At 39.5% G+C, this 14,005-nt stretch overlaps 1 protein-coding gene across 3 annotated transcripts in view; it reads right to left on the bottom strand.

Moving 5' to 3' along the window:
- Positions 1-14,005, bottom strand: part of DOCK4 (dedicator of cytokinesis 4) — a 428,176-nt gene that overhangs the window by 86,553 nt on the left and 327,618 nt on the right. For all 3 annotated transcript variants that reach the window (XM_032871243.1, XM_032871262.1, XM_032871253.1), the window contains exon 27: positions 2,433-2,527. In XM_032871243.1, the coding sequence (XP_032727134.1) occupies positions 2,433-2,527 (95 nt within the window). The remainder of the gene's footprint in view (positions 1-2,432; positions 2,528-14,005) is intronic.

Here is a 14,005-nt window from a genome sequence, read left to right as displayed (position 1 = left end):
CTGAGCCAAAGTCAAGAGCTGGATGTTCAACCGACTGAGCTACCTAGGTGGCCCTGCTCTTTAACATATTTCAAATATCTTTAACATCTTTCAGAAATTTACCTTTTTACCAGTATAGTAGTGGCTAATATTTTTTATGGATTTCTAGTATATTCTAGAAAATACTGCATTCATAAGGCAAGAAAAATCTTACATGGTTTCATAATTTGAATGGGAAATGGCTAGGGTGTTTGCATGGGAAGAAGAGTGGGAAGCAGAGCAGCACAGAACAGTGTCTGTTCCAACTTGGCAGGTGTTCTCTACCAGACCCTGGAGTCCTCTCTCCAAATTGGGTTGGACTTGCCATCACCATTTCTTATCAGCACCTACTTGAGTGGCAAGAGCATGATGTTACTGCATTTAGCAAAGGCTGATGGCCTTTTTCTTGGGTTTGCTTTGGGAGCATCTTCTGTTAAGACGTATTACACAGAGCTCATCCTAAACTAACCCAGGCGCCTGTTTGGTTAATGCTGTAGATAAAGATCTTGAACATCATGTATTTACTCAAAAGCAGAACCTATTCTTCCAATTCTGTAACCCATTTGTGTGACCACAAATCTTCATAAATGTAGTAGAGATTTTTAGGTAGGTAGAAAGAGAGAGAAAGAGACAGTGTTTAATTTTTAAAAAAGGCACATTGTGGTCACGGTTTTCAGGAAGCTCGAGCAGAGCCTGTGTGTATAAGGAACAAAATGTCAAATTTATTTTTGGTTTGAATTTTTGCCATTGAATATTCTAATTCAAGTCAAAACATCCCTCTGCATTCAGGGCAGGCATAATGACCACATGATGATGTTGTGTGATGGTGATGTCAGCAGCCTGGACCTCTTCCCAACTGGCTCCCTGGACCACTTCAGAGCCCTCTGCACGTACCTAGAATGTTAGATCTTTGGTAATAAGGCCAGATTCATGACCAATAGCTCCCTTTAAACCTATAGCAGCCGGATATCCAGATGAAAAGATACTTGATTCTACTCACAGATATCCAACTAAATATGCTAAATTCTAAAGAGAGCTATTTCAAGAGTTTCAATTAGTCCTGAACATGGAAAAGCTGCTTCTGTACTTATGTAAAATATAATATGCCATATTATACTATTTGTTACTTCACAAGTTTTTAACACTTCGTTTTAACACCTCCACATCTATAAATGTATACCGCGGCAGAAGCCATGTTAGGCGAGTCTTATCAAAATCCAACCCTACATTCCTGGGGCTCTTACCACCATCATACCTGGCATCTGGGGAGGACATATGGTATCTTTGGTCTACAGATAGATACCTGGAGAATTCAACCTTTATCTTGACTATGAGGATGTTTGGGGCTGGACAAGAGGAGGAAGGAGAAGCAGGCAAATGTAGACTTGAAGGAAAGAATGTTTATGAAACGGTACATTATGAGTGTGGAAGTAAACATCGGCCAGTTTCCTAAAGAACTTCACCTTCATTCTGTATACTGAGATGACAGAGACAGGAAGCGTGAGACCAGATTCCACCATGACACTCTCCTGGAAGGTTCCTGACATTCAGGCTGCTGCCTAATCTCCTTTCTTGGCTCCTACTCCTTCAAGTACTGACTCTGATCTTTTTTTTTTCCCCCCTGGATATGCCTAATACAAGCTAATTTTGCCAACCTTCAGAGATTCAACTTTATGTCAATATCTCCCTGAATGTCTTCTCTAGCTCTAAATTTTGCTGACAGCATTATTTTCGGATCTCTACTGGCCATATTTCTTGGCTGTACAAAAGGAACTTCAATCTTCATGTGTCCAACTTGGGGATCATATTTTACTCCTAGTGCTGAGCACATGGTAGATGCTTAATGTATCCTGCTGAGTTAAAATGAATTAAGAAAGATTAGAAAATTCTCAAGTGTCCAGCAACAGGGCTGGTTAAATAAATGATGGTACACCAATTCAACAGAACATTATATGCCTATAAAAGGAAAAAAGGAACATAAATGAATGAGGGGCTTTCTACGTATTAATGTGGAAAGACTGCCAGGATTTTTAAGCAAAAGAGCAACGTGCAAAATAGTGTATATATTAAGCTACCTGCCAGCTTCTCTATAAAGGAACACCAGAAGGTCATGCAAGAAGGTAATAAAAGTGGTAACTATAGGCTGGGGATAAGGGATAAATAAAATAGGTGGGAGGAGGATTTTTCAATGTACACTCTTCTTGTATTGTTTGATTTCTGAACTATGTTAATGTTTCACCTGTTTAAAACAAATAGTAATATATATATTTTTCGAATGGGAGAAGTTAATTCAGAGACAAAGAAAAAGAATCCCAGGACTTAAACTTTCCAATTGAGATCAAGCTAGAAAAATCATTTGTATCTCCTCTCCTCCATATAACAAGCTGCAGTTATCATCAACTTAAAAGTCTTACTTGTTAGCCACCAAGCGCATAACAGTCCAGTCCTTTGGAAACATCTCTGGGCGTATCAATATTCGGAACACAGTAAATATCTGTAGCAGGAAATCCTTGGATAGGGAGGAAACAGACCATTTTATTGAGTTATTGTAACTGTCCACACACACACACACACACACACACACAACACCGTTGTTGCCATTTCCAAGGCAACTACAGAGAAGGAAGTCATGCTTCCCTAATTCACCGGGAGAAGGAATCGTCACCCTTGCCCTTCTCACCACCCAACTAGCTTGCTACCCTTCCCAAATGTTCTCTTTTCCTTTTCTTTCTCATACACAGTGGAGATGAGCTTTCGTTCCTCTTCACAAGCTCTAAACATTTAGATTTTATAAATAAAGAGGAACTGATAGTTGAAGATTAGCAGACAGATATATTCTTTCTACTATTATAGCATCTTCTACATCAGAACTTATCGTATGGAGAGAACAATCAACAGTTCTTCCTTCCTTTTAGGTGGGTGTCAAAATTATGAAGTTCTGTTCATTAAAAAGCATTTTAAGCGAACACCCATGTTTCTTCGAGGGCATTCTGAGGATACAGCGCCAATGCAGGCTTACAGCATCTGAGTGTGCTATGTAGAAGACACTCAAAGAAGGATGTGTGCTATGCCGAGCCCAGTGCTGAGTGCTTAGTAGCTATGATGGTGTCAAGGAATTCTTCACAGAGGTGTCATGCCAGAGAGCAATGGGATTTACTGAGATGTTCTCTTTCAATTGATCACCTAGAAACACTCTTGACAAGAAGCTACTGCAAGACACAGAAATACCTCTTTTCAATACATTTCAACTGACAGCACCTCAAACGCTGTAGCATACTATACTTAACAGGGACTCAAGGAGACCCCATGCTACATGTACTGAACGACATAAAGCATGCCCAATCAGAAAGAGATTGGCTCAGTCTAGCTTGTATTTCGATTATTAACTAGAAAACATAAAGATTTGCTGATAACCTTAAGCAGTGCTAGGAATATATCTCTCTACCAATCTGATGGAAGGCAACAGTATGGTGTTGCTTAATCTTAAAAACAAAACAAAACAAAACAAAACACATGAGAGTTTTATTTATGAAACCCAACAACACATTATGTTAAACATGTAAGCTGCCTGAATACAAGAATATGGTTGTCATTCATATCATCAGAAGATAGAATCTGAAAATATTAGAAACACGTGGTAGTTCTGTGTGTGTGCACGTGTATGTGCATGTATGCACATGTGTGTGTGCGTGAGTGTGTGTGTGTGGTTTTTTAAAAGCTACTCAAACAGCTTTGATCAAATCCATAAATATTTTGACACGAATTTATTTTGGCTTCTTGGGCATCAACACATATATGTTGATATGTACTATGTGCCATGTGGAAATACGCCCTCTGGGTCATTTGGCTTTACATGGCCAGACAGATCTTTGTTATGTAGGCAGAATCACCAGACAGAGCTTCCCAAATGAATTCTACATCAGGTCAGACAATCTGGGGAAACACCTCACATTCTAGCCCTCTTTTTGGAAAGCAGGTCATTATCATGCTAAAACAGTGAGAAACTTTTCTTAATGCATTCTAAAACTTATTCCAGAAAGTTTTTCAGTTCATTCTTTTCGGTTTCCAAGAATGACTATATATACTCTCTGCAAAAATGGATGTCTGAATTACCTTTGAAAGAATTATATCCGAATTCAGTTTCCTATCTGGCTGCACTTGCTTAGATTTTTTTTTTCCTTCACTTTATTTACTTCACTTTTATTTCAGTTTTTCTTTTTTTTTTCTAAATTTTTAATTTTTTTTTCAGCGTAACAGTATTCATTGTTTTCGCACCACACCCAGTGCTCCATGCAATACGTGCGCTCTCCAATACCCACCACCTGGTTCCCCCAACCTCCCACCCCCCCAGCCCCTTCAAAACCCTCAGATTGTTTTTTCAGAGTCTATAGTCTCTCATGGTTCACCTCCCCTTCCAATTTCCCTCAACTCCCTTCTTTTCTCCATCTCCCCTTGTCCTCCATGCTATTTGTTATGCTCCACAAATAAGTGAAACCATGTGATAATTGACTCTGCTTGACTTATTTCACTCAGCATAATCTCTTCCAGTCCCTTCCATGTTGCTACAAAAGTTGGGTATTCATCCTTTCTGATGGAGGCATAATACTCCATAGTGTATATGGACCACATCTTCCTTATCCATTTGTCCATTGAAGAGCATCTGGGTTCTTTCCACAGTTTGGTGACCATGGCCATTGCTGCTATAAACATTGGGGTACAGATGGCCCTTCTTTTCACTACATCTGTATCTTTGGGGTAAATACCCAGTAGTGCAATTGCAGGGTCATAGGGAAGCTCTATTTTTAATTTCTTGAGGAATCTCCACACTGTTCTCCAAAGTGGCTGCACCAACTTGCATTCCCACCAACAGTGTAAGAGGGTTCCCCTTTCTCCACATCCTCTCCAACACACGTTGATTCCTGTCTTGCTAATTTTGGCCATTCTAACTGGTGTAAGGTGGTATCTCAATGTGGTTTTAATTTGAATCTCCCTGATGGCTAGTGATGATGAACATATTTGCAAATGACAGTACAGACAAAAAGTTGATATCCAGGATCTATAAAGAACTCCTGAAACTCAACACACACAAAACAGACAATCATATAAAAAAATGGGCAGAAGATATGAATAGACATTTCTCCAATGAAGACATACAAATGGCTATCAGACACATGAAAAAATGTTCATCATCACTAGCCATCAGGGAGATTCAAATTAGATAGGTGTTTAAAAAAAAATCATGAAGGTGGGAGTCACTTCTCATGGTTCACAATGACTTACGAATAGCTTAATTTCTAAAATACTGAAATTTCATCTTTTAAAAAAAATAATGAAATTTCATCATTTCCCCTCAAAACTTTTAGAGAATTGGAAATTGGAGGTAGCACCCTTAGCAATGGAGTGTGTGTATGGGGGGAGGTAGGAGAGAGTGACAGAAGCTGCACAGGGCATTGGGGAAAGTATGTGCTATGGTGAGTGCTGTGAAGTGTATAAACCTGGCAATTCACAGACCTGTAACCCTGGGGCTGATAATACATTATATGTCAATAAAAAAAAGAAGAAGAAGAAGCAGCAGCAGCAGCAGCAGCAGCAGCAGCCACACGGGGCAGAATTGTCTGAAAAACGGGCAGGACATCTATCTTCTGGGTTGACAACTTTGGTTGCTCTTTTGTAGTGCTCGGGTCAAAGGGAAAGTTATTCCAGGTGGAAGAGCTGGACACAGATCATCTGTTTCGGTGCCATCACGTTTTCTTATTCCCACTAATCTCACAGAATAAAAGGTGTGGTGGTGTGCAACACTGGGCCAACACCCGTGTAGTGACATAAATCTTTGCTTCCCGTAAGAAAACTTTTTAGTCTTTCAAATAGCTTTCTATGGTATCCATGCAAGTAAGCTTTATCTACCTTTATAGAACCCAACACATTGTGGCAATCTGACGATGTTTTGTCAGAGGGTAACATAAACACCTTCTACTGTGACCCTCCTATGAGATAGAGCTCAGCAAGGATTTACCCTCAGCTGCCATGCAACGGGTTTCATTCCAACTCAGTTCCAGTCTTTTAAAGCACTAATACCTGAATGCTGGATTCTTCAACACCCCCTGCCTGCCCTCCTCAAATCCACTGCGGTTTCCCAGTCTGCCCTAAGTACTTCTCAGCTCTGATCATTTCACTGAACGTGTGCTTTTGCATGTCTATATGAAATTATTTTGCACACATAACAATAACTAAAAGATCTTGCCTATAATTTAAAAAAAGAACATTACTAAAATAATATTCTTGTTTGGATAGCAACAAGGAAGTGTTTCATTTGCTGCTACTTTAAAATTGGTAGCCTGGGAGCAGTTTCTTTTTTGTTTGTTTACTTCAAATAGCACAACATGGTAACTTAACTGCATTATTGTTTTTATTCCGATCAGGGTTCGAAATAGATAAAGGAACAGCGAGGTAGTACTTTATAGAAGCACTTTTTTCTTCAGTGCAAGAGGTTCAAGTAAGGAAGATCATGTGAAAACCAAAACGATAAGAATGCTCATAGTCAAATGGAAAAGAAAGCAAGAGCAATTTTTTATGACTTTAGAAATCATCACTAACATTTATTCATTCATAAATATTGAGTGCTCTATTATGTACCAGGCACTGTGTTAGACACTGGGGACACCTAGTGGAGTAAGATACATTCTTTTTATTTTATTTGAATGCAAAAAGATACATTCTTTTATGTATGTATGTATGTATGTATGTATGTATGTATTTATTTATGGAGTGTCTGCTACATGTCTTACCACAGCAATCTGAACGGGATGCTTGCCTTCAGGGAACGTGCAGTTTGGCGGGAGAGATGAACGTTAATCTAAACACCACACAGATCTATGCATGTGCTGCAAACGAGTCAAAGTCTGAGGACCAGATATTCCATGCAGAGGGAAGACTACCAGCAGGCCTTAAAGGCAAGAGACAACACAGGGTTGCCTGGACTGCAATGGGGAGTGGCGAGAAATGGGGATGGAAGATCAAATAAAGGTAAATAGATCTCATTCCCGCTCCATGGTAAGGGATGTGGAAATTTATCCTGAGGGCAATGTAAGACAGTTTTTAGGGGTTTTTAGGTAGTTTTTAGGGGTTTTTAGGCAGTTAGGTGAGAGGATGAAATTTGTTTTACACTCATTTCCTGACAGTATTGTACCAAAAACTGCTTGGTGTTTACACAGCATACCATGGTATCAGCGTAGCAGAAGACAGAAATGAAATTTATACAACAGAATTAGGGAGACACGGGAGGAGGAATTGCAAGTTCATGAAACATGAGTTAAGAACTCAAGAAAAGAAAGCATCAGACCATGACTGAGTCTCCTTATGTCAAAAGCAACGGAAGGGAACAGAGCCTCCTAGGAACACATTTCCTTCACTTAGGATTTAAAGTATAGTCAAATATTGTTTTAAAAGCTTGCCACAAATTTCAAATGTGTAACAGCCTTGGTATGGGGTTTGAATTCAATTAAAGGGTGTTAATAATTATCACATTGAAATTCATAACCTTAAATGTGACCATGTAAGCATATTATGCAACACTAACCCCCAAGTGGTCTTCAGTCTTCAAGAGCTAGAGAACTATTTTTTTTATAATACAATAAAGGCTATAAATTGGAATAACTGTACAGAAAAAGATGATTTATGAGGTATGCAGACATTATTAAGAGGATTGTTTCATTCAACAGAGATATATTGTTCCAGGCTCTGTGCTTAGAACACAAAGACATGGTCCCTACTCTCACAGAACACAGTCATCAAGGATCCAAGGAAAGAACATTTAGAAGGCAGTGCTGGGTGATATCAGGGAGGGTAGGAAAGAGTGGGGCTAGGGGCCACCATACTCTGTGAATACTTTGTACAGAAAGTGATTCCTGAGCTGGATTTTATAGTATAAACTAAAACCAGGGAGGGATTAATGGGTAAAATTAAGCAATTCAAGTGAGTGAGTAATGGTAGACTAGGCATTTTGGGGAGACACAAAAAAATGATTCCGAGGAATTAAAAACTGTATAGTTGATTAGGAATATGCAAGTAATTTTAAGTGGCTGTTGTGAAAGGGGTTTGGAGGAGGGTGAAGGATAATGAGGATGGAAGGTAGACTGAGGACAGGGATGACTTGGGAGAGACTGGACCTTGTCCCACAGGTAACGTGAAGTCCTGAGGTTTTTAAAGTTGGATTGTGACTTGATCAGATATGATTTTTCAAAGCTGGGGGCCAGTATATGGGAGACAACGAAAGGCTGTAATAGTGCCTTACTTCACTTTCGGAACAGGTATAATCACATGCTTAAAGCAGGATCCCCACCGTTCTATGTGAAAAATCACAATCAACAAAGAATAGGAGACTCACTGCTCTCCATGTACAAGAAATACCATGGATATGGACAAAACTTTAGCCCTCAGTAGAAGATGGGTGTATAATAAAACATTACTGACTACAGAAGGAGGAAAAAAAACAACTCTAATCACTTCCTAGTCTTAGCTTTTGTTCATTTCTAAAATACTGCCATGCTCCCCAGAAGGAAAGGACTACACAATGCAGAGTACCAGCCCTTGGGTCCTTGCTCCTAAATAGTTCTGTTGACATTGTGACTCAAACCACTCGCACAGAGCCCCTGAGGATCTAGGAGAAGCATGCTGTCCAAAATGCCAGAAGCCACTCCAACAGTAACTGGAGACATCCTGATTCTTCAAGCAAGAATGGAGTTAAAACACCAATAACCTTAATAGATATGGGAACTCTGTACTTTTAAAACTTGTTTTCATTTAGAAAACCACTGTGAAATGCTAGGCCAAATCTTTCTTTGAATTGATAGGAAGAAAAAAGCAGTGAATCTAGAGATAAACAACAAAAATATTTATCAGAATATTTCAGGGCGCCTGGGTTGCTCAGTCTGTTAAGCAGCTGCCTTCAGCTCAGGTCATGATCTCAGGGTCCTGGGATCAAGCTCCGCTTCTGGCTCTCTGCTCAGCAGGGAGCCTGCTTCCCCCTCCCTCTCTGCTTGCCTCTCTGCCTACTTGTAATCTCTCTGTCAAATAAATAAATAAAATCTTAAAAAAAAAGAATATTTCAATGTATAATATGTCAGTACCAAGGAAGATTTAAAATGCATATATCCCGTGATCCAATAGTTTGATTTCCAGGAATTCATTCTACAGCAATAAGGGCCCAAGTCCACAGAGACGTGTGTGTCACAATGTTCCCTGCTGTAACCTTCTCTTGGCAAATATCAGAAAGATCCTGAATGCCCAGCAAAATGGGAATGATTAAATTATTAGCATCCATGTAGTACGATTCAGAGCAGTAAATGATACACTGAGCTCTACAATATTCATGCCATATTACTGTGTGAAAAAGTGCAACTAATACGAATGGTAGGATTCCATTAAAAATATGTGTGAATATATATATATCAGAAAAAATATTATGTGAGGATATAGCCTTATGTGTCAACAGTAGCTACGTTTGGAGATGAGAATACACGTGTGTGGAAGGGAGGGGGACATACTTTATCACTTTTAACCAGTAGGTAAGATGGGGGTTTTGGTGTCTAATCCCAGGATCAGTTACAATTTTCCATTAAATACCACTTTACTAAGCTGCACGTTTCCTTACATACAGTTCCCTTATATATATTCCATTTCTAACCTAAAGGTAGATACAAAACCCCGAAATAACTCTCCTTCCATTAATTTGGCCTTTTATTCCCACTTCATGACTGGAACTGCCTAACTACTTTTTAAGGAGTTGACAAATGAAATTTTATGCAATTTGATGGCAAAGATCTTGGTTGAACAAACTTCATTAAAGTTTAAGAAAAAGCTGAGTTTAGCCACCTGAGCAAAAGAGCTCTTAAGTTAATAGAATTTCAGGCCCTCTCAGTTACTTCCTTGCAGGGGTGGAAGGTACTTGGGGCAGGTTAGCGGGGAGTAAAATGAGGCATGGCAGGAAAAGCGTTGAGCATTGCATGGCCCATGGCAGTGCGGGTAGGGGTGGAGGGTGAGGAGGTATTCTAAGACTGCCATTGTTGTTTTTATACATCCCACTCATTTATAATCTAATGATTTAGATGCTCTTAATAACATTAAAGCATTAAGAGAGATTGTTTTATTAGTCTTGATATCCCTAACGTCTAGCCAAGGTGCTCAATAGATGTCTATTGAATCATGTAATTGACATTTTAATGAAATCATAATGGTGCCTACCTCAGGGGGTTGAGGATTAAATGAGTTAATATGAATCAGTCTTTTAGAACAGTATTTGCATGTATTGTTTTATAGAATTGTGTGCTGTTAGAAGTCCTCAGTTTCTTTACTACCAGAGTAAAATCTCAAGGTATTCTAAAAATTCTGGTTTCATAATCCATTCGGCAGCAAAACCTGACTTGAATTAGTTTTCATTTAATCCCATTTAGAGTGAATATTTTTTAACTGCAGAAATATTGAGATGTTTAATTATAGTGGCTATCCCAAATCCTACTGGAGGTCCTATACCATATACAGTATGTAAACATTATCTTCCTGAAATGTCAAAGCTTCTAATTTCTGAAATAATGTTATTAAGGACTTTGCATAAGGGACAGTGGACTGGTGTTACTCTTTTTTTTTTTTTTAATTTATTTTATTTTATTTTATTTTTTTTTGGTGTTACTCTTCTTTGAAAGATCCTGTAATGTAGCTTTCAGTAGCATAAACAGGGGTATTTGACCTTTAAGAAAAAGGAGACTAAGAAAAATGGATCTGTTAAAAGGTGACCTCTGAACTTTTAAAATACAGATTAAAATCTGATGACTAATTAGCCTTTAATAAAATAAGTGACCTTTAGCTTGCCTTTCCCCCAGTTACTCCACTTCCATTCTTACACGGGAAAGTGATCTTCCTGGTCAAGGCTACTTCCGTCCCCTCCTGCTGCCTTCTCAGGGCAACCTTCCTACCTCGTGCACTTCTTCCTTGCACCTTCAGCTTCTCCTCTACCAGCTCTAATTGTTTCTATTTACACATGCTTATGTCTCCTCCAGCATAAACATTCCTATGATATCCAAAGTTCTCCTTTAGTAGACATGTTATCCTCCTTTTCTTGGAACATGGTATTAAGTTTACTGTGGCTTTTTCTCTTTTTATTCCTCAATTCATGACAGCTTGGCTTCTACCCTCACCAATGCACTGAAATTGCTCATCAAGTTCATCGATAATATTAAAGGACCCTTTTAGGATCTTACCACACCTCCTTGCAGCAGCAAGCAGTGTTCAACACTTCTTCCTCCTTGATGCTTGGATTCTATTCAGATCCCTTCAGTTACATACTCTACACTCTCCTTGAATGATCACATTTACTCCCAAAGATGTCAATGACAATTTCCAAATCTACACCTGCAGTCTAGCTTTCTCTCCTAAACTTTAGACACTATGAGACATGACCATTTTGATGTCTCTCAAGTGACCAAACTCTAGCTGAAACCAGATTTATGCTTGCTCCCTAACCTGTACACCCACACCTCCTGGGTTCCCCTTGCAGTGAATGGCACCAACAACTGGCCAGTTTTTTGTTTTTTTTTTTTTTAAAGATTTTATTTATTTATTTGACAGAGATCACAAGTAGGCAGAGAGGCAGGGAGAGAGAGAGAGAGAGAGAGGAGGAAGCAGGCACCCTGCTGAGCAGAGAGCCCGATGCGGGGCTTGATCCCAGGACCCTGAGATCATGACCTGTGCCGAAGGCAGAGGCCCAACCCACTGAGCCACCCAGGCGCCCCAACCGGCCAGTTGTTAATGAGCCTGGGAGTCATCTTCAACTCTTATCTCTCCACCTCTTTCATAAATTGAGTGACCAGCACCTGCCAATTCAACTTCCTAAATGTCCCTAGAATCTACTACCATCATGATCATCTCACTTTCAGGCCATAGTCATTTCTAGTACAGACTGCATCAGATCCTTTATATGGTTCTGTCTCCCGTTTGATCTTGGCTAATTCATTTTCAATAGTGCAACCAGCAGGTTTTTCTTAACTCAAATGGGACCACGGCTCTCCCTTCTTCCTTAAAACCATCTACAACTTCCAAATGTCCTTAAAATAAAGCCCACACACAGCCTTGTGTCTTACAACTCTCTTCTTCATACTTTATATTCTATCAAACATTCAACAAATTTTTTAAATTAACATATAATGTATTATTAGCTCCAGGGGTACAGGTCTGTGAATTGCCAGGTTTACACACTTCACAGCACTCACCATATCGCATACCCTCCCCAATGTCCATATCCCCACCTTCCTCTCCCTACCCCTCTTCCCCCGACCCCCTTCAGTTTGTTTTGTGAGATTAAGAGTCTCTTATGGTTTCAACAAATGTTTCTCAAGTGCCTACAATGGTGGTGAGTATGTTCTGGGATCTGAGGATACAGCAGTGAACCAACCAAAGCTTCACACGCCAAGGAGCTTATAATCGAGTAGTTAGGGGTTGGGGATTCATACAAACAAATAAAACTAAAATATTCTGGGTTCAAGTAACTGTTATAAAGGTGGCATAGAGAGTGCTTTGTCAGTTAGCACATCCTGGTATCATTTTAGCTGAAAGATCTAAATGTCCTAGACAAAGGTAAGTCCAGAACACTCCTACTCGTCTCTTAGTTCTCAGCTGAGAGCTCCCTTGGGGACTTTTCCTGCTGTCACGAGTTTGGGTTGGCAGCAATTCCCAATTCTCTCAAGAACCACGTGCTTTCCCTGGGAGTTCGCCACCTGCGGGGTCAATGCCCATTACCTGTCTGATTTCCCCCCCTACAGGGACTGGACAATTTGTACCTGGTTATGTAACAAAACCAGTAGTTGCCTGAATTTCTCAATCGATATTGCTTAAAGAACAGATGAAGTAATTAAGAGCATTCAATAATTTTCCTGGCCCGAAGGCCCAGTTAATTTTGAAGTGGGAAATGGTGAAAAGGTGTGGGCTGACTGAAAAGAGGAAAGGCCACATAAAACACCTTATTCATGACTTCCATTTGCTTTATTATTATTAACATGCATAATAAGGCATAAAACTCAATACCTAGATTAATTATGATTTTCAATGTGTGCTCCTCTGCTATTGTTTTATTCCCAGGCTCTGTAAAAATAAGTAGTAGCTTTTCCTATGGGAAATTTTAAGACATGAAGTCAAGACTTCTTACGTAAAACCTAATAGTTCCTTACCTGTTTTAAATATTCAACTTCTGAAGTTAATGACTGCACAATTATCTTCCTTTTTAACCACATGAATTTCTGTGCATAGAGTGGGCGCTTTCTAAGGCCTTTTATCTGTTTTTAATTCTAAACTCAAGATTGAAAATAAACATGAAAAACGTTTTTTTAGGCATGGGTTTATGCCAACTGACTTTCTGCTCGAGAGAGTACATCTGCCCAAACCTTTTCTTTGTTTCATGATTCGGCTTGCCAACTGCTCCAATGTAACTTTGAAAGATGATTCTAAGGTCATGCAACATCTTCCAGATCAAAGATAAGTGATCCCTGTGCATGATCTGTATTAAAAAACATCTACAGGTCTTCCTTTGAGGTGCTAGGAAGGCTTCCAGTCACGCAAATGTCGCAGTGTGACTGTTCCTCCTGTCCTATAATTCTCCCCCACCGCTATGTTAAGTATCCCTTCCATTACAATGGTGTACCTATGAAGGTATCTGGAAAACTCAAGAGATGGAAGAGAAATAAAAGTAAATAAGAACAGATGACAGGTCATTCTTTCAACTGAGGACAATCAGCTTCTAAGGTTTTAGTGAACACCGTGAAGGAAGCAGTGGAGCTCCCTAAATCTCCGGAAAGATCACATTTTTATAAACCTGGCATCAATATTTTCTATTTAATGTCAGCCTGTCACACTAGCACAGCATATTGATTGGACTGTAGCTGACAGAGAATATCAAACACAACCCTGCTTCTCCAGTCAGAACACTGTAGCCACAAGTCCTCAT

Source organism: Lontra canadensis, unplaced genomic scaffold, assembly GCF_010015895.1.
Source record: "Lontra canadensis isolate GAN:19392208 unplaced genomic scaffold, GSC_riverotter_1.0 scaffold2, whole genome shotgun sequence".
In the NCBI taxonomy this organism is placed as follows: domain Eukaryota; kingdom Metazoa; phylum Chordata; class Mammalia; order Carnivora; family Mustelidae; genus Lontra; species Lontra canadensis.
The sequence above is the reverse complement of the archived record's forward strand: the minus strand, read 5'-3'. Positions and strand labels throughout refer to the sequence as shown.